Source organism: Lithobates pipiens, unplaced genomic scaffold (genome assembly GCF_037356315.1).
Source record: "Lithobates pipiens isolate NorthernLeopardFrog02 unplaced genomic scaffold, aLitPip1_a1.2 Scaffold_8, whole genome shotgun sequence".
Classification (NCBI taxonomy): domain Eukaryota; kingdom Metazoa; phylum Chordata; class Amphibia; order Anura; family Ranidae; genus Lithobates; species Lithobates pipiens.
In genome coordinates this window covers 545,026,578-545,047,592 of record NW_027507903.1, presented here as the reverse complement: position 1 = coordinate 545,047,592, position 21,015 = coordinate 545,026,578, and the positions used below count along the sequence as shown (strand labels likewise).

At 45.2% G+C, this 21,015-nt stretch overlaps 1 protein-coding gene across 2 annotated transcripts in view; it reads right to left on the bottom strand.

Annotated features, from left to right (window-relative positions):
* The window catches only part of DPYSL2 (dihydropyrimidinase like 2), a 166,363-nt gene that overhangs the window by 71,879 nt on the left and 73,469 nt on the right, over positions 1 to 21,015 (bottom strand). Inside the window, exon 1 of one of the 2 annotated variants that reach the window (XM_077469771.1) lies at positions 15,078 to 15,286. The exons of the other annotated variant lie outside the window; for it this stretch is intronic. Coding sequence (XP_077325897.1) covers positions 15,078 to 15,116 — 39 coding nt within the window. The 5' untranslated portion in view covers positions 15,117 to 15,286. Of the gene's footprint in view, positions 1 to 15,077; positions 15,287 to 21,015 lie in introns of those variants that run through there. 2 annotated transcript variants of the gene reach the window in all.

Genomic DNA, 21,015 nt, shown 5'->3' with positions numbered 1-21,015 from the left:
ATGCATTCTAAAAAACCTTGTGTACAGCAGCACCTCTCCAAATACTTACCTGAGCCCCCTTTCGATCCAGCAATGTCCCTTGATTCTCTGGGGACTCACACTTCTGATTGGCTTTTGGCAGTAGCGGGAGCCATTGGCTCCTGTCACTATCAATCATAGCCAGTAAACCAATCAGGGACGGAGGGGTTGGCAGGAGGGAGAGGACAGCAGGGCTGGCAAGAGACCTGAGAAGAGGAGGATCTGGGCTGCTCTGTGCAAAACCACTACACAGAGCAGGCAAGTATAACATTTTTGTTATTTAAAGCGGACCTTCGGTCATTTTTTTCCATCTTTCCATCTATTAAATCATCTGCCCTTGCTGTTTTAACTTTGGATATTAAAACATTTTTTTTTCTGCCAGTAAAAACCTTATACAGCCCACTTCCTGTTTCTTGTCTGGTCATTAGCTTAGGCCAGTGATGGCGAACCTTGGCACCCTAGATGTTTTGGAACTACATTTCCCACGATGCTCATGCACTCTGCAGTGTAGTTGAGCATTATGGGAAATGTAGTTCTAAATCATCTGGGGTGCCAAGGTTCGCCATCACTGGCCTAGGCTTATGTCATCATGCACAGCTCTCTCTCTGTCACTCCTGTGAGAGTGCCAAAAAGAGATGGAGGTGCGCCTCTCTTTGTGTCTGTATAAATCCAAGAAGTGAACAGGCAGCAGCTTCAGCTGCCCACAGTTAAAATGGCTGCAGCCAGACTCAGTGGAGGGAGATTTCTGCAGCATATTTGGCAAGTACAGAATCACAGTATATCCAGTTCCCAGCGCATGCCAATGTACGTCGGCAGAATGGCACGGGCAAGCAAATGGGTGTACCTGTACGTCCCTTTAAATTTTCCGCCCTGCCATCGGGAGCGTGCCGCCGCCGACACACTCCCGTGCTGGTCGGGACCCCCGTGAGTCCGGCCGCGGGTCCCACGGACTCGATCGCCACGGGCATGCCCGCGATCGTCTCACGGGGCAGCCGAATGAAGAAATGCCGTTGTAAACAGCATTTCTCCATTCTGCCTAGCAACTAGTGACGCTGATCTCTGCTCCATGTGATTGGAGCAGAGATCAGTGTTCACTAAATTAAAGCCCAGCCCCCAACAGTTAGTAACACACCCCTAGGAACACTTAACCCCTACACTGCCACCCACTGGTTAACCCCTTCACTGCCAGTGTCATTTACACAGGAATCACTGCATTTATATAGCAGTGATTGCGGTGTAAATGATAATGGTCCCAAAAATGTCCAATGTGTCCACCATAATGTCGCAGTCACAATAAAAATCGCCGCCATTACTAGTAAAAAAAAATTAATAATAAAAATGCCATAAAACTATCCCCTATTTTGTAAACGCTATAACTTTTGCGCAAACCAATCAATAATCGCTTATTGCGATTTTTTTTTACCAAAAATATGTAGAAGAATACGTATCGGCCTAAACTGAGGGAAAAAAATGTTTTTTTATATATTTTTGGGGAATATTTATTATAACAAAAAGTAAAAAATAATGCGTTTTTTTTTCAAAATTGTCGCTCTATTTTTGTTTATAGCCCAAAAAATAAAAACCGCAGAGGTGATCAAATACCACCAAAAGAAAGCTCTATTTGTGGGAAAAAAAGGACGTCAATTTTGTTTGGGAGCCACGTCGCACGACCGCGCAATTGTCAGTTAAATCGACGCAGTGCCGAATCGCAAAAAAGTGGTCTGGTCTTTGACCAGCAAAATGGTCCGGTCTGTAAGTGGATATATAAAATAATATGCCAAGTGGTTGGAGGGAAGCTTCAGAATGGCAAAGATGTTTTTATTACAAATTATGTGAGCAGACTGCAGTTCCTCTTTAAAAAAACAAACAAAAAGAATTGACTTTAATATCACTTTAAAGCTGAACTTTGGGCAAACAAATTAAAATAAATAAATTACATCTGCTCCTCAACAGACACACATGAACTAAATACACTTTGTGTGCATCAAATGCCTCTGCAAACCCAGATATTACCTTGTAAATGTATCATGGCATCCTCACTTTGCTGTACAAAGTCTAAGCAGAGAGCACAGCAAGCGCCACCCACTACAGGCTGCCTGCAGAAAAAGACAGGAACGGGCGGAGACAAGACCAGTCACCTTACACAAAGAGAGAGAGCAGCAGTGACCGGTCTTTATTACAGGAGGCTCCTGCACAGAGCTAAAGTGTCACACTGGATGACTGTACAGATCTAGAAGAAATCCACAAAGCACAACTCAGGGAGGAATATACATGACTCTTCTATTTAGGCTGGATTCACACCTATGCATTTTTAGTACTTTTTGCATTTTGCAGATTTGCACTACAGAACATGTTCCATAGGAAACAATGTTAAATGGACTGTAGTGCAAATCTGCAAAATGCAAAAAGCACCAAAAATGCATAGGTGTGAATCCAGCCTTAGACCATGTTTGCTCCTCCCGGAGTTCAGCTTTAGGCCTGGTTCACACCTATGCATTTTTAGTGCGTTTTCAGTATTGCAGAAACACACTACAGTCCATTTAACATGGTTTCCTATGGATGTGGTTCACATCTGTGCATTTTACGGAAAGGCCCAGGGACTTTTTTCTGGTTTTTGTGTCCACAGACTTTAATAGATCAAATGTGTGTATTGAAAAATGCAAAATATACCTGCAATATGCAAACTGCAACCAGCATAGGTGTGAACCAGGCCTTAAAGTGGGACTGCATACAAATAGCTGAATACAGATATGAAATGATACATGTTTACTGTTTTACCTGCCAAAGGATTTGTAATTCCCTACAGCTAAGGCAGGAGACGCTTATTTTCTGGATCAACAATGTGCCTTTCTTTGTTAGCTCTCTGTCTCCAGCTTGCTCACTGAACAAGGAATCAATATTAATATCAATATTAGTATAAATAATAACTAAAATTAGAGATCCTGCTGTGCCTCCCTTAGACCCTCAAAGAAGGAGTTAATGCTCAATATGACATATCACAAATGAAAAAAAAAAATGGTAGAATCAGTGCAACACTCTAATGTAGCATAGCATGGTTCTCTGATTGACCAAGGTGTAGACTGTGATGTCACCACTCCACGTCGCTACACCATCCAATCAGAGAATGTCTTGTATTCATTGAAAAAAAAGCAAGGCTTTCTCTGAATGGCACGTGAGCAACCCCTTGTGTTTAGTATGCAGAATGGCATCTGGACCTGGAAGACCGCAGCTTGTACTGCAGCATCTTCCACAAGTATCGGTCAGGTAGATATGCCTACTTACACTAATCCAAACTGAACCAATGTAACCAAGCAATAAGAATCAATCCTAACATTCAGCTTTAGGCGTTTAACTTCTTTCAAAAATTAAAGTGCTAAACCCAGGACCCTGCATTCACTATATCTGGTCTCCCAAAGTACAGAGAACATGGAAATGTAATAGTTTTACTAAATATAAACTGCTAAATACATTTTCTCAGAAGCAGTATATTGTGACTTGTATCAGTTCCTGGTTAAGCTTGTAGGAGGAGTTTTTGATTCTCCCCTGACTCTCTGTCTAGACAGAGCTGATTGGCCCTGTGCTGATCACATGCACGCTCTCAAGTAGAAAGAAAAACTTTCTAGCAATACACACTAAACTGAGCATGTGCAACCTGTCTCCTGGCTCTGTATTATCAGGAAATATATTGGAGACAGTGGAAGGAGGAGAGGATCAGAGGATTAACCCCTTAGGTTCCACTGTGAGTATAACAAACATGCTTTACTGCATATACAGACTGACTTTACTGTTGTGGGTTTAGTAACACTTTAACCACTTCAGCCCCGAGTTTCTTTCTGACACTTGTTTACAAGTTAAAATCATTTTTTTTTGCTAGAAAATTACTTATAACCCCCAAACATTGCGCATATATTGTTTCTCTAACACCCTAGAGAATAAAATGGTGGTCACTGCAATACTTTCTGTCACACCGTATTTGCGCAGCAGTCTTACAAGCAGACCTTTTTTTGGAAAAAATAACTTTTTTGAATAAAAAAAAAAAAAGCCAACAGTAAAGTTTTTTTGTATTGTGAAAGATAATGTTACACCGAGTAAATTGATACCCAACATGTCACGCTTCAAAATTGCGTATGTTCATGGAATGGCGATAAACTTTTACCCTTAAAAATCTCCATAAGCAATGTTTAAACATTTCTACAGGTTACCAGTTTTAAGTTACAGCGGCTAGAATTATTAAACTCGATCTAACGATTGCAGCGATACCTCACATGTGTGGTTTGAACATGTGGCCGCTACTTGCAGTTGCGTTTGCTTCTGTGCGCAAGCTCGTTGGGACAGGGCCCTTTAAAAAAAAAATTTTTTTTCTTATTTATTTTACTTTTTATTTTGACACTGTCTTTTAAAAAAAATAAAAATAAATTGGGTCACTTTTATTCCTATTACAAGGGATATTTACATCTCTTGTAATGGGAAAAAAAAGCATGACAGGACCTCTTAAGAGCTATGGGCCAATGTCACTTCTGCCATCCCAAGCTATGGAGCCGAGCGGGGGCCATCTTCCCCTCAGTCGGAAGCCAGCCAAGCATGGGAGAGGACGCTACCGGCAGGTCCGATAAGCGGTGGAGATGACCGCAGCTCAGCGAAATGGGGGTGGACACCTCTCTCGCCACCGATAAAAGTGATCTTGCTGTGAATCCGCTGCGGAAACCACTTTTATCTTAAAGAGAAACGCATGCCATTCCTGAAAATACAGGGGTTATGGCAGCTAGCTGTGGGGGGAGCAGCACACGGGGTTTTTTATCTTCAGGCACAGAATGCATGAAGGTAAAGAACCTTCAGCCTTTACAACCACTTTGATCCTTCTGCTAGATATTTAAGGCCCTGGTGCCCTGAGGGCTGCGGCCCTTTGGTGTATGATGTGCGGCCCTCTGACCTCAGCAGTCTGTAGTGGGAACATTAATTAGGGTAATAACTTGATCTCTACTGGTGACATGTTCCCAGTTTCATATTGTCTTCTGTAGCATATCCCCAGCCAAAAATGTAGTATGTCCAAACTCTCGGACCCTCATTTCCTCTATTAGCTCCGCAGTTTCTGATAGTCCTCTCAAGCATTACATATATTGAACATTATGTGTGGCCCTTTGGTGATGTCAGGGGCCACATTGGATGCCCACTTTGGCTCATAAGATGACAACCACTGATCTAAGGGATGGCTCATTTATCAAACTGCAAACTAACCACCAAATCTTCCTTATATGCCCACCTAAACACTACCACAACAATGATGATAACAGTTCAACTGGCATTATGACACTCATACATTCAGAAATAGCAACTAACCAATTTATTTCAAAATTTACGTAAAGCAAAATCTAAAATGGATTAGTTGTTATGAGTTGTATATAGTGGAGCTCATTTAAGATAGAAGAACCATGAAGTTCTCAGCAAACTTTCCATAAACAGTCTGTAGGCACATTTTTCAGGTATTTTTAAGGCTTGAGCATCTTTGTTTCATCCAATGCACCACTAGTTACAAGAAAGAGGAGGAGAGGCGAGATATTGTGCATTGCAAGAAACTTCCAGGCACTCCCATTAAAGTTTTAGGGGCCAAAAACCTGACTCCAGCCTAAAAAAGCACATGCACTTTTTTTTAGTTTTGAGGAACAAGCTTCAAACGGCATGACCCCGAGAACATGGGCACCAGTGAAAATAATGGGAATCTTGACGTTGAGTGTGAAAGCACTTCAGGAAACAAGCTTGAGGCATACATGAGGCCTAACTCATAGCAAAAATTGCTTAAGGGCATACCTGCATCCTCTTGTCATATGATTCCCTACTGTGCAATCCCACGCAATGTGTGTGTGCAAGAATAAAGTAAGAATAAAGAATAAAGTAAGATCAGATAAAAGGCTCAGGGCCACTCAGAAGATGATGATACCAGTACAGTAATTATAAGGAATTGCAGGAAGCACACAAGACACTTAAAATAATAAAGTGATATTAAAGGTAGATAAAAAAATAAAATAATAACAAATATGTTATACTTACCTGCACTGTGCAGTGATTTTGCAGAGCAGCGCCAATCCTCCTCTTCTCAGGTCCCCCGCCGGCGCTCCTGGACCCTCCCTCTTGCACCAGAGCAGGCTCGCTCCCAAGCCGTTGCTGTGTGTCCATTCACACACGGAGCGTGGCTTAGACCCACCTCTGCTCTCTCTTCATTGGCTCACTGGCTGAGATTGACAGAAGCGAGAGTCCATGGCTCCAGCTGTTGTCTCAGCCAATGAAGAGGAAGTGACCCGGGAGAGCCACTGCTCTCGTGCACATTGCTGGATAGACATGGGGCTCAGGTGAGTATATGGGGGGGGGGGGGGGCTGCTGCACACAGAAGTTTTTTTTTACCTTTATGCATAGAATGCTTGAAAGTAAAAAACCTTGAAGCCCCATACACACTGATTTTCTGCAGATTTTTTCCTTCAGATTTACCAAAAGGGCCTCCCTGATTGCATACAAATTGAAACTCCTAAGGTTTGACCTCATATTATATGGTTTTGGTAAATCTGAAGGAAAAAAAATCTGCAGAAAATCTGATAGTGTGTATGGGGCTTAAGCCTTTAGATCGACTTTAAAGTAATTTATCAGGTAATCTATGCCAAAACAATAAGAATTTGATGCTCACATTTGACTGCAAAGGAACTTCATATAAATAAAACATAAGCCAGGAGATTTTCATTGTTCGGCCCTGGAAAAGACTGGCAACATCAGTGCACTTGAGTCCCAACCTTCCCCCCACCTGCTGCGGCTATAATGAAGGAGTTTCCCCTTGGACGCTGTTTTTTTTTCCTCTATACTGTATACTCTATAGACCAGTGACGGCGAACCTTGACACCCCAGATGTTTTGGAACTACATTTCCCATGATGCTCCACTACACTGCTTAGTGCATCATGTGAAATGTAATTCCAAAACATCCGGGGTGCCAAGGTTCTCCATCACTGCTATAAACAATGCAAGAAATGCACAGGGGAATATTTAATGTCAAAAGAGATCTGAATATACAGTGTATATAACAAAAAAAAGCAAAAGGGGCTACGTGTATATAGTATAGTGTATATAATATATAGACTTATAAACTGTAAAACAGTTTAATAGCAGACAGTTTATTCGGCAGCCTCCACCTATACTTCCCATGTACGGTAGACTGAATGTCAATCAATGAATGAATGCACGCATGGTAGACTCTATTTTACCTTAGTGCTGTTGTTGGTGTCTTTGTTAGCACAGCATACAATGCAACCACTTCCTCTAATAGAAATGTCTTATTCCCTTTCAAGCTTTAAATAGAGCCTGTGCACATAATAATCACCTGCACCCTCCTAGATGAGCCAATTCTATGTTACAAGGCCTCCGGGAAGATAATATATGGATCATATTAGCACTGACAGCCCGCGTAGCACAGCTCTGGCAGCTTCTACATATTTTAATCCTTTAGACATGTGTAATTCTGATTTTTCTGTCCGATACAGAAATCCCTGATCGCTGATCAAAACAATGCTTGATTTACGAGTTGTTACAGTCGGCAGGATAGATTAGAATGTCCTTTAACCATACTGGTGCTGGGCATTTGCACATAATAACATGCTTGGGATCGCTCTGCAAGAAGCACTGTAGAGAGACCGCGCGTTAATGCTCAGTACTTCTCATCTGATGGCAGCGGTTGCCATGGAAACAAGAACCCCACCACCAATGTAATATGCCAATAGTCCTGTACTGGTCTGTCCCCAAACTGGGATGTTACAGGCCGGGGTGTCTGTACGCCTCTCCTCCCCCTTCTCCTTAATCCACATACAAAAGGCACACAATGGAAGAGTAGGATGGTGTGCCGGATAGGCAAGGCGGTGTTCTTTGAGCCAGTGAAATCTTCATATATATGCAAGATTCCTCTATGAATGCATGTCCATGACTAGGTGACAACTGCATGTGACAAGCAAAGAAATGACAACATATGACTGGTAATATATACAGAGCAGGCGAAACGCAGTTTGCAAAGCCAAGTACTCCATAGCAGGCAGTCAGCAACCATCTTCCATTGTTCACACCAACAAAACTAACAATCTATCTGTTTGCTTTGCTTACCTGTGCCTTGCTCCTCCCACTGCCATATTAAATATGTACATATTATGTTTAATATGGAGTGTTATAAGGGTAAGTCTGGAGACTTACAGCAAAAGGAAGCAGACATATGCCCCTATCTGCCAATCAGATTGCATGTTTCATCTTCTGTCTGGGGCATGGACACCAGCTATAGTCTCTCTGTCCTGGCTTTCAACCCCCCCAAGCATAAGAGCTGAGATTATCTGCTTTAAAACTAGAACAAAGGAATGTAGAAGTGTTACCATGGCAACCTATCCAAATCCAACTGTCGATATTCTATAGGAAGTTAGAAAATAAAATGACCAAGCTTTATAATAGTCCATACTTGATCACCTATAATAAATAATATAACATAATATAAGGCCTCTCTCAGGAGAGCGTACTGTCTGTCCGTTTTTTATATGGATCCAGATGGCACACAATGCATCTCTATGGGTCGGTGGGAGTAAACGGATATGTGTCTATTTAAATTCTGCCACATCCAAGTTCAGGTCTACAAACACAAAGTGAAAAGATCTGCATCACTTCCGGTTTCCGGGTGAACACTGATGAGAAAGAACACACATCAGCCCATGTCTGCCCACCCATAACGATCGCAAGGGTCTTTTATGCCTCCATCACAAGATGGCGGATAGATTCATCCCGTTCTGGTCTGATGGGGAACAGAGGACAGCCGGGTGAAAAGAACCTAGGTAATCATCAGGTATAGAAATGTCAGGTGATATAATACAGAAGAGGGGGGCATGAGCAGGAAATGTAGGGCCCATTTAGGTCTATGTGTGTTCATAGAGGTGACGTTAGGCAGGTGCGTTATCATGCATCAATATGAGTTTTGACTTGCATTGGTGTGCGTTTTAAATGCATTTTTAATTTTACATTTGGGGTGGATAGGGTTAACAGTAATTGTCCAAGGCTTGTGTTTTGATGCACTGCTATTGAGTTCTATGGGCCTCCCAGCTGACGAAAATGCAGAAAAAACAGACACGTATATTTAAAAAAACACTGCATTACAGCGCTGAGATACGAACGACCACTATATTTACTATGGGGAAGTTGGCCACATGTGTTTTTGCATGTTTCAATGTGTGAGTACAACAGTGTAAATGGGCCTTTAGTGTTCTATGGAGTGTGTGATGTTAGATTATTTATTGGTTCTCATAAGTTACCCCCATATATAATATATACCTATACTATATACCTTTGAGCAACAAAGCTGATATGGTAACAGCATGATTAAGTAAGACTGGGGCTGTGTATATATTACTAGAAGTCAATGTGACGGGCAAGTGCAGTCCATATCATACAAAGCAGTGTATACATGTGTAAGACAGAAGAACCTGATTGGATGAGAGGCAGCCCAGTATGTTTAAATCAGTTTTTTCCAGCAGGAAAGGAAATGCATGTAGGCTGATGTATGAAAACTGAGTAAAGAAAAAAAAGACCTGTTGGCCATCCCAGCCATTAAGATGTAACTTGGCCCACACCAGCCAATAAAATGTAGCGTGGCCCATACCAGCCAATAAGATGTAACTTGGCCCATATCAGCCAATATGATGTAACGTGGCCCATATCAGTCAGTAAGCTTTAATGTGGCCTATCAGTCAATAAGATGTAACTTTGCCTATACCAGCCAATAAGATGTCATTTGGCCCACGCCAGCCAATGTAAGCCCCTGTACACACGGTCGGAGATTTCAACAACCAAATCCGTCGGATTTTGTCCATCGGATTTTGTCCGAAACTGTTGCATACACACGGTCAGACAAAGTTGTAGAAAAATCAGATCATTCAGAACGTGATGATGTAATTTCGTTACGATGGAACTACGTTCAGGCTAGTAGCCAATAGCTTTGATGTAGGAATTTGATCTGAGCATGCGTGGCACTTGGTCCGATCAAAATTCTCTACACATGATCGGAGTATGTCCGATCGAACCAGTTGGTCGGGAAATATTTCCAACATGTTGGAAAATTGGGTCCGACGGATATTCCGATCGAATCAGTCCGATGCATACCACACATAGTCGGATTATCCGACGACACGGTCCGATAGGACACATTCCGACGGATTCTCCGACCGTGTGTACAGGGGCTAACTAGGCCCATACCAGCCAATAAGTTGTAACGTGGCCAATATCCAGCAAGTAAGCTGTAAAGTGGTCCATACCATCCAATAAGATGTAACCTTGCCCACACCACCCAATAAGATGTAACTTGCCCCATACCAGCCAATAAGATGTAACTTTGCCCACACCAGCCATTAAGATGTAACTTGGCCCATACCAGCCAGTAAGCTGCAATGCTGCCCATAACAGCCAATAAGATGTAAAGTGGTCCATACCAGCCAATAACATGTAACATTTCATACCTTCAATGCAGAATTAAAAATGAAAGCTACCATTTGATTGCTATTGAGGGTATCCTCCTCCCTTCTCATTTGACCTAGATTTCATGAAGCATCTTTTTACCAGGATCCATCTGCTCCTTCACTACTACTGTTAGCTGAGGCTCCTAACATGTACCACCCTTGGGAGTTGGGGGATGACAGCTTCCGGCACAGGTTGTTCATACTTAACCAATGGAGTGAACAACAGAGCTGACAGATTCTCTGTGGTACAACTTGCAGCAAAGGAAAGTAAAGGTGTGGTTGATAACAGCCAATCAGATTCCAGCTATCATTTTCCAGGCCAGAATATATAAAGAACATTAGCATGCGATTGGTGGCTCTGAGCATTAACCCTCTCCTGCCCTTGTTCTAGCCTTTATCAATCAGTTTATAAGCAACAGACAGAGCGATATGGAAAACAGTCACTATGTGAATATACTGTATGGTAAGTGCAATAAATAGAACACTTATAGGCTAAAATAAGAAATTATAGTGCAATGTGTAATACCCAGTTATCAGTATACTGCCGCCGCTCAAAGATAGAAGCTGATTGGTCGCTATATTTATATTAAAGCTGTGTGTTTGCGTGAGAATCTAGCAGATAAACAATACAATATATAATAGATCGATGTGTGTGAATTAAATGCTTAACTTTGCGTGTGTATGAAAGAGTGAGCAGCCCTGATGTGTGTCGGGCTCAGCAGGGTGCATCTCTAATCAGCAGTGTGCATTCATCAGCGGCAGTGCAGTGTGTGTGTGATTGCATACAGTGCTGTGTGTGTGTGTGTGACACTCCTCTTTTGTCAGAATCCTGCTCCCCTCCTCCTATGTGTGTCACAGTAACCCCATCTGTTCACCACCAGCCAGACATGCCACCTCAATCTACATGATACATCTATAATGATGAGCCTGCCCAGCATCTCTGATAAAAAAAAGAGATCTGACATCACCTGGGCAACATCCTCCGCACCCAGCTACACCCTGGAAAATCCGCTGCATGCAGCTGGCGTGTTCCTTAGTGCAGAGCCATCTATGTTATGTAACCCCATCCATACTGAATCATCACTACTGTGCACTTGACTGTGGACTTGGCAGTCAGACAAAGACAGTTCACAAATATCTGTCCTCACCCAACTCACTGAGGCTTCTCTATTGCCACCATCCATGTAAACCCTTTGCTGAATTTATTGCTATACTGGACCTTGCAACTAAAACAATCTATTCTTAAAGGGTCACCCAGCCGGCTTTTGGAAGATCAATGGATCTTAGTAGCCAGGTCTTACCACTGTAGTTCCCAACTATGCTCCCCCATGACTTGCTTTACCTGCTGCATGCTTCATAAAAGAAGTAAAAATTCCAGCAGTTAGAGCAGCCTCTCAACTTTTTGACACCAGAGGAACCCCTAAAATAATTTTCAGGCCTCATTGAGGGTCAATGGTGAAAGTTCCCCTTATAGTGGGAGTTGGAAGATGACAGGCCACCATTAATTACGTTGGTGGGCAGGTCTCCAGAAACCCTAAGTCTGGGTTCACACTAGCTGCAGCCTTGGCTCACAGCAGGGGTTCCGATGCATGCCTGTTCACTGTTTCAGGTGCGAACCAGGTTCAAATTGTTGGCTGTAGTCACACTTGAAACGGACCAGAATACACACAGGACCCTTCTTCAATCCGGACCACTGCCACCCTGGAGGTGTGTTTACCAGCTCCATTGAGAGCCGGTCACACTCTCCTGTTAAAACAAACTGGATGTGGGGCATTGAATTTGCATCAGTGTGAACCCAGCCTTACTAAAACCATTTCATTCTGGCTCAATGGTGAAAGTTCTCCTTATGGTAGTGGTCAGTAGGAGGAAGGCTGCCCTTACATCGGTGGGCAGCTCTCCAGAAACCCTTACTAAAAGCAATTATTGGAAGGTCAACGGTGAAAGTTCTCCTCATAGTGGTGGTTGGTAGGAGGAAGGCCACCATCCTTACATTGGTGGGCAGGTCTCCAGAAACCCTTACTAAAACCAATTCATTGCGGGTCAATGAGGAAAGTTCCCCTTATAAGGGTGGTCAGTAGGAGGGAGGCAACCCTTATATAGGTAGGCAGTAGGAAGGGGGCCAACCCTTATATTGATGGTCAATTAAAAAAAATGCAACCTTTGCAGTGGTGGTCTGTAGGAGGGATACAACCCTTACATTGCTGGTCAGTGGGAAGAATGTAACCTTAAAGTGGTAGTCGGTAAAAACAATGCAAACTTTACATTGGTGGTCAGTAGGAAGAATGCAACCCTTAGGTTGGTGGTCAGTAGGAAGGAGGAAACCCCTTACATTGGTGGTCAGTTAGAGCTGCCTCTCGACTTTTTAATGCCAAAGGATTCCCTAAAATAATTTTTAGAGCTCCAGAAACCCTTACTAAAACCAATTCATTAGGAATCAATGGTGAAAGTTCCTCTTATAATGGTGGTCAGTAGGAGGGATGCAACCCTTACATTGCTGGTCAGTAGGAAAATGTAACCTTAAAGTGGTAGTCAGTAAGAATAATGCAAGCCTTACGTCGGTAGTCAGTAGGAAGAATGCAGCCACTACGCAAGCTGTCAGTGGGAAAAATGCAACCCATACATTCGTGGTCAGTAGGAAAAATGCAGCACCTACTGTAGTTGTCAGTGGGAAGAATGCAACCCATACATTGGTGGTCAGTAGGAAGGATGCAACCCTTACACTGGTGGTTAGTAGGAAGGAAGCAATCCTTACATTGATGGTCAGTAGCAAGGAGGCAATCCTTACATTGGTGGTCAGTAGGGGGGAGGCAACCATTACATTGGTGGTCAGTAAGAAGGAAGAAACCCTTACATTGCTGGTCAGTAGGCTGAATGCACCCCCTAAGATAGTGGTCAGTGAGAATAATGTAGCCCTTATATTGGTGGTCAGTAGGAAGGAGGCAACCCTTACTGTACATTAGAATGCAACCCTTATACTGGTGGTCAGTGAGAAGAATGAGACCCCAACATTGATGGTCAATAAGAAGAATGCAACCCTAACACTAATGGCCAGTAAGAAGAATGCAACCCTAACACTGATGGCCAGTAAGAAGAATGCAACCCTAACACTGATGGCCAGTAAGAAGAATGCAACCCTAACACTGATGGCCAGTAAGAAGAATGCAACCTTAACATTGATGGTCAGTAAGAAGAATGCAACCCTAACATTGATAGTCAGAAGGAAGAATACAACCCATACATTGGTGGTCAGTGGGAAGACTGCAATCTAAACAGTGGTGGTCAGTGGGAAGACTGCAACCTATACAGTGGTGGTCAGCGGGAAGACTGCAATCTATACAGTGGTGGTCAGCGGGAAGACTGCAACCTATACAGTGGTGATCAGTGGGAAGACTGCAACCTATACAGTGGTGATCAGTGGGAAGACTGCAACCTATACATTGGTGGTCAGTGGGAAGACTGCAATCTATACAGTGGTGATCAGTGGGAAGACTGCAACCTATACAGTGGTGATCAGTGGGAAGACTGCAACCTATACAGTGGTGGTCAGCGGGAAGACTGCAATCTATACAGTGGTGGTCAGCGGGAAGACTGCAACCTATACATTGGTGGTCAGCGGGAAGACTGCAACCTATACAGTGGTGATCAGTGGGAAGACTGCAACCTATACAGTGGTGATCAGTGGGAAGACTGCAACCTATACATTGGTGGTCAGTGGGAAGACTGCAACCTATACATTGGTGGTCAGCGGGAAGACTGCAACCTATACATTGGTGGTCAGCGGGAAGACTGCAACCTATACATTGGTGGTCAGCGGGAAGACTGCAATCTATACAGTGGTGGTCAGTGGGAAGACTGCAACCTATACATTGGTGGTCAGCGGGAAGACTGCAATCTATACAGTGGTGGTCAGTGGGAAGACTGCAATCTATACAGTGGTGGTCAGTGGGAAGACTGCAACCTATACAGCGGTGGTCAGTAGGAAGATTGCTCCCTTATGGATGGCCAAAAATGTAATTGGTGTCTTGGTGTGGGCTCTGCCAAGTGGCATTGGCCCTAGAACTACGTGGTCTAATTATCAATCACCTGAGATTCACACAAGGTTCACCAAGAATTAGGAACCCTGTGTGAATCTCTGGTAAAGACCTATAAATAGATCCTTTGGTCACATGATCTTTTCCTTTTCTTATGATGATATGCCGGTACCTGCATTGTCCTCCATCCAGCAGGTTCCTGGAGACTCTGTATGAAATGCGAACAATGCAGGGCTCAGTGCACACCTCCATGGTGGTATTCCCATACAAACCTACATATATATGGGGGGAGGTGCCCATACCCCCTCCTGTATGTAGGGTACCTGTAGACAATGCAATAAATGGGATCATCTCGCAGCATCCTGACAGCTCCATGCCATGACACACCTACACCCTTCTACAGGGCATCCTCTGCCCATGGCACCTCCACGCTGCTCTGTGCATGCAGATCGGTGCCCCCAGGGCTGTGCACGATCCCCCCACCCCACGATGCCAGTCCCAGGACCCGGACTCACCGTGATGCGGGGAATGTTCTTCTTGCCCTGGTAAGACATGTCGGAAGCTCTCCCCTCGGTACAGGGCGGGGGGACTGGCGGACAGAGGAGCGGTGCTGCGGACGGAGGGTGCTGAGGAGGCGGAGGAGGAGGAGGATGAGGATGCGCTGCCCCCGATCTCCCGACACCCGGGCTGTGCAATAAAGGACTTGCAGCAGGAGGCAGTGCGCATGCGCCGTGCCACTCCCTGTCCTCATCCGAGGCAACAGCTCCCGGCAGCTCCTATTGGACGAGGGGGCAGCCGCTATGCTAATGACAAGCCTGGCCAGAAGGCGGGGCTGCCGCCGAGGATGCAACGACTGCAATGCAGTGGAGACTGGCGGGCTGAGATTGATGCGCTGCAATCCGCTACCGGGCCACCGCATGGCACTGCAAGCTGAGAGCAGGGGGAGGGCACTGCGAGGAGGGCCAGGACAAGGGGGGCGAACACTGCAAGGAAAAAGGAGGGAAATGATGGCACTGCCAGAAGGGAGGGAATGGAACTGCATCTAGACAGGAGGGGTCCATGGCACTGCAAACCGAGAGCAGGGAATGCATGGCACTGCAAGCTGAAAGCATGGCACTGCAAAGAGGGGGAGGATGGCGCTGGGAGGGAGGGAATGGCACTGCAAGGAGATTGGAGGGAGTGGATGGCACTGCAAACTGAGAGCAGGGGAAGCATGGCACCGCAAACTGATAGGGGAGGGGGGAGCATGGCACTGCAAACAGAGCAGGGAAAGCATGGCAATGCAAACTGAGAACAGGGAAAGCATGGCACTGCAAGCTGATGGGGGGGGGAGCATGGCACTGCAAACAGAGCAGGGAAAGCATGGCACTGCACGCTGATAGGGGGAGAGTATGGCACTGCAAACTGAGAACAGGGAAAGCATGGCACTGCAAACAGAGCAGCGGAAGCATGGCACTGCAAACGGAGAAAAGGGAAAGCATGGCACTGCAAGCTGATAGGGAGGAGCATGGCACTGCAAACAGAGCAGGGAAAGCATGGCACTGCAAACAGAGCAGGGAAAGCATGGCACTGCAAACTGATAGGAGGGAGAGGATGGCACTGCAAGGTGAGAGGAGGAAGAACATGCCACTACAAGGAGAGAGGAGGAGTGGAATGGCACTGTAAGGAGGGAGGTGATGGCACTGCCAGAAGAGGGAATGTAACTGCAACCACACATGAAGGAGAGCATGGCACTGTAAGGAGGAAGAGGATGGCACTGCAAAAAGATATGTGAGAGCATGGCACTGCAAGGAAAAAGGAGGGAGGGAATGGCACTGCAAGAAGATAGGAGGGGTGGAATGGCACTACAAGGAGAGAGGAGGGAGGTGATGGCACTGCCAGAAGAGGGAATGTAACTGCAACTACACAGTGAAGGAAAGCATGGCACTGCAAGGAGGAAGAGGATGGCAATACAAAAACATATGGGAGAGCATGGCACTGCGAGGAGATAGGAGGGAGGGATTGGTGCTGCAAGGAGGGAGTGATGCCACTGCAAGGTGATAAGAGTTAGAGGATGGCACTGCAAGCAGGAAGGACATAATAGCACTGCAATAAGACAGAAGGCAGTGGATAACACTGCAAGGAGATAGGAGGGGCAGTATGGCATTGCAAGGGGAGGGAGAGGATGGAAATGCAAGGAGATAGAAGGGAGTGGATGGCACTGCAAGGAGATAGAAGGGAGTGGATGGCACTGCAAGGAGAAAGAGCATGAGGCTGCAAGGAGATAGAAGGAAGAGGATAGTACTCTAAGAAGAGAGGATGGCACTGCAAGCAGATAGGGCCAGATTAATGAGGGTGTGCAGTGCATGAAAGGAGCTGGATGAGTCTGGCATTGTAGACATTACATGGAGCTGTTATGTTATACACTGATGCCTGCAATGTGTTACATTCTAGCAAAAGGTAAACTTTCATACCATGTTACACATTCATGTCTGCAATAAGTTACATTATAACACACTACACAAAAAGAAAGAGTGAGTTAGAGGAAAACACTTTCATTATATATATCTGTGGTGGTCAACTTTCTTGACATGGAGGACCACAAGTATGGCTCTCAACATCACCAATGGGCCACACATAAAATTCAGTGAATTTTTATCAGATACAAGATCATTAGCTCATGGCTAACAGAGAACAGAATTAGAATCAGACTTGGGAAACTTAACATTAATAAATCACCGGGACCATATTACTTGCACCCGAGGATACTTAGAGCCGGGTTCCCACAGGGGCAACACGACTTCCAGCGCGACTTTTGGAAGCAACTTGGACACGACTTAAGTATGAATAACAGCGCGACTTGGAGTGACTTCAACACGACTTGGGGCGACTTATAACATGACTTGAAGTCGCCCCAGGCCAGATGACTTTGGCCGTGGCCAATCAGAGAATAATGAGCTCTCAAGGGGGAATTCCACGCCAAATTTTAAATGAAAAAAGCATGGGTTCCCCTCCTGGAGCATACCAGGCCCTTAGGTCTGGTATGGATTTTAAGGGGTAGCCCCCCCATGCCGAAAAAACGGCGTGGGGGTCCCCCTAAAAGCCATACCAGACCTTTATCCGAGCACGCAGCCTAGTCGGTCAGGAAAGGGGGTGGGGATGAGTGAGCGCCCCCCCTCCCTCCTGAACTGTACCAGGCTGCATTCCCTCAACATGGGGGGGTTGGTGCTTTGGGGAAGGGGGGTGCCCTGTGGCCCCCCACCCCAAAGCACCTTGTCCCCATGTTGATGAGGACAAGGGCCTCTTCCCGACAACCCCGGCCATTGGTTGTCGGGGTCTGGAAGCGAGGAGCTTATCGGAATCCGGGAACCTCCTTTAATAAGGGGGCCCCCAGATCCCGGCCCCCCACCCTATGTGAATGAGTAAGGGGTACATCGTACCCCTTCACCTGGGGGAAAAAAGTGTCAATAAAAAAAAAACAGCACAGGTTTTTAAAGTAATTTATTAATTAGCTCCGGGGGTCTTCTTCCGACTTCTTCGCTCTGTTCGGCCTCTTCTCCCGGTGTCCTGCCTCTTCTCCTGCTCTCCAGCGTCATGTCCCGCTCTCCGGCATCTTCTCCCGGGCTCGGACGGAGGAGACCGGGCTCCTCCGCTAGTAAAAGAGCTGCAAGAAGACAGCAGAGGAGCCCGGGAGAAGACGCCGGAGAGCGGGAGAAGAGGCCGAACAAAGCGGAGAAGACGGAAGAAGACTCCCAACTTCGGAAGAAGCTGATTAATAAATTACTTTAAAAACCTGTGTTGTGTTTTTTTTTATTGACACTTTTTTTCCCCAGGTGAATGGGTAGGGGTACAATGTACCCCTTACTCGTTCACACAGGGTGGGGGGCCGGGATCTGGGGGCCACCTTATTAAAGGAGGCTCACAGATTCAGATAAGCCCCCCACCCGCAGACAACCAACAGCCAGGGTTGTCAGGAAGAGGCCCTTGTCCTCATCAACATGGGGACAAGGTGCTTTGGGGTGGGGGGCCACATGGCGCCCCCCTTCCCCAAAGCACCAATCCCCCATGTTGAGGGTACGCGGCCTGGTATGGTTCAGAAGGGGGGCACTCGCTCGTCCTCACCCCCTTTACTGACCGGCCAGGCTGCGTGCTCAGATAAGGGTCTGGTATGGATTTTGGCGTAGGGGGGGCTTCCCATTAAAATCCATACCAGACCTAAGGGCCTGGTATGCTCCCGGAGGGGGAACCCATGCCGGTTTTTTATTTAAAATTTGGCCCGGAGTTCCTTCTCGAGAGCTGATTATTCTGTGAGAGGTGACATTGTCGCCTCAATATAGATGGAGATCCGACTTGGAGGCGACTTCCATTGAAATCAATGAGTACCAGTCGCCTAGAAATCAGATAGAAGTAGTACAGCAACCTTTTCTGAAGTCGGACCGACTTCAGTAGTGTGCATTAAGACAGCTCTCATTCACTTACATTGTTTTTTACATGTAGCGCGACTAGGGCGACCTGAAGTCGGATCCTGAGTTGCCCCTGTGTGAACCGGCTCTTAGGGAACTCAGTCAAGTAATTGTCAGACCATTGTTCTTAATTTTTACTGACAGTCTACTCACCAAAATGGTACCAGGTGTTGGGAGAAAAGCTGATGTAGCACCAAATATTTAAAAAGGGCCCAAAATACATCCCTGGGAATTAAAGACCAGTTAGCCTAACATCAATAGTATGCAAGCTCTTGGAGGGGATGATAAGGGACTATATACAGTGCCTTGCGAAAGTATTCGGCCCCCTTGAACTTTTCAACCTTTTGCCACATTTCAGGCTTCAAACATAAAGATATAACATTTTAATTTTTTGTGAAGAATCACCAACAAGTGGTACACAATTGTGAAGTGGAACGAAATCTATTGGATAATTTAAACTTTTTTAGCATATAAAAAACTGAAAAGTGGTGCGTGCAAAATTGTTCGGCCCCTTTACTTTCAGTGCAGCAAACTCACTCCAGAAGTTCAGCGAGGATCTCTGAATGATCCTGAATGATGTTGTCCTGAATGACTGATGGTGATAAATAGAATCCACCTGTGTGTAATCAAGTCTCTGTATAAATGCACCTGCTCTGTGATAGTCTCAGGGTTCTGTTGAAAGCACAGAGAGCATCATGAAGACCAAGGAACACACCAGGCAGGTCCGTAATACTGTTGTGGAGAAGTTTAAAGCTGGATTTGGATACAAAAAGATTTCCCAAGCTTTAAACATCCCAAGGAGCACTGTGCAAGCGATCACTTTTAAATGGAAGGAGTATCAGACCACTGCAAATCTATCAAGACCTGGCCATCCCTCTAAACTTTCAGCTCAGACAAGGACAAGACTGATCAGAGATGCAGCCAAGAGGCCCATGATCACTCTTGATGAACTGCAGAGAACTACAGCTGAGGTGGGAGAGTCTGTCCATAGGACAACAATCAGTCGTACACTGCACAAATCTGGCCTTTATGGAAGAGTGGCAAGAAGAAAGCCATTTCTCAAAGATATCCATAAAAAGTCTCGTCTAAAGTTTGCCACAAGCCACCTGGGAGACACACCAAACATGTGGAAGAAGGTGCTCTGGTCAGATGAAACCAAAATCGAACTTTTTGCCCACAATGCAAAACGATATGTTTGGCGTAAAAACAACACAGCTCATCACCCTCAACACACCATCCCCACTGTCAAACATGGTGGTGGCAGCATCATGGTTTGGGCCTGCTTTTCTTCAGCAGGTACAGGGAAGATGGTTAAAATTGAGGGGAAGATGGATGCAGCCAAATACAGGACCATTCTGGGTGAAAACCTGGAGTCTGCAAAAGACCTGAAACTGGGACGGAGATTTATCTTCCAACAAGACAATGATCCCAAACATACAGCAAAATCTACAAAGGAATGGTTCACAAATAAACTTATCCAGGTGTTAGAATGGCCAAGTCAAAGTCCAGACCTGAATCCAATCGAGAACCTGTGGAAAGAGCTGAAAACTGCTGTTCACAAACACTCTCCATCCAACCTCACTGAGCTCGAGCTGTTTTGCAAGGAAGAATGGGCAAGAATTTCAGTCTGTCGATGTGCAAAACTGATAGAGACATACCCCAAGCGACTTGCAGCTGTAATCGCAGCAAAAGGTGGCTCTACAAAGTATTAACGCAAGGGGGCTGAATAATTTTGCACGCCCCACTTTTCATTTTTTTATTAGTTAAAAAAGTTTAAAAAATCCAATATATTTCGTTCCACTTCACAATTGTGTCCCACTTGTTGGTGATTCTTCCCAAAAAATAATTTTTTTTATATCTTTATGTTGGAAGCCTGAAATGTGGCAAAAGGTTGAAAAGTTCAAGGGGGCCGAATACTTTCGCAAGGCACTTTACAAGATTTTCGTAATGAGAACGGTATCATTAGCAGTAATCAGCATGGATTCATGAAGAATTGTTCTTGCAAAACCAA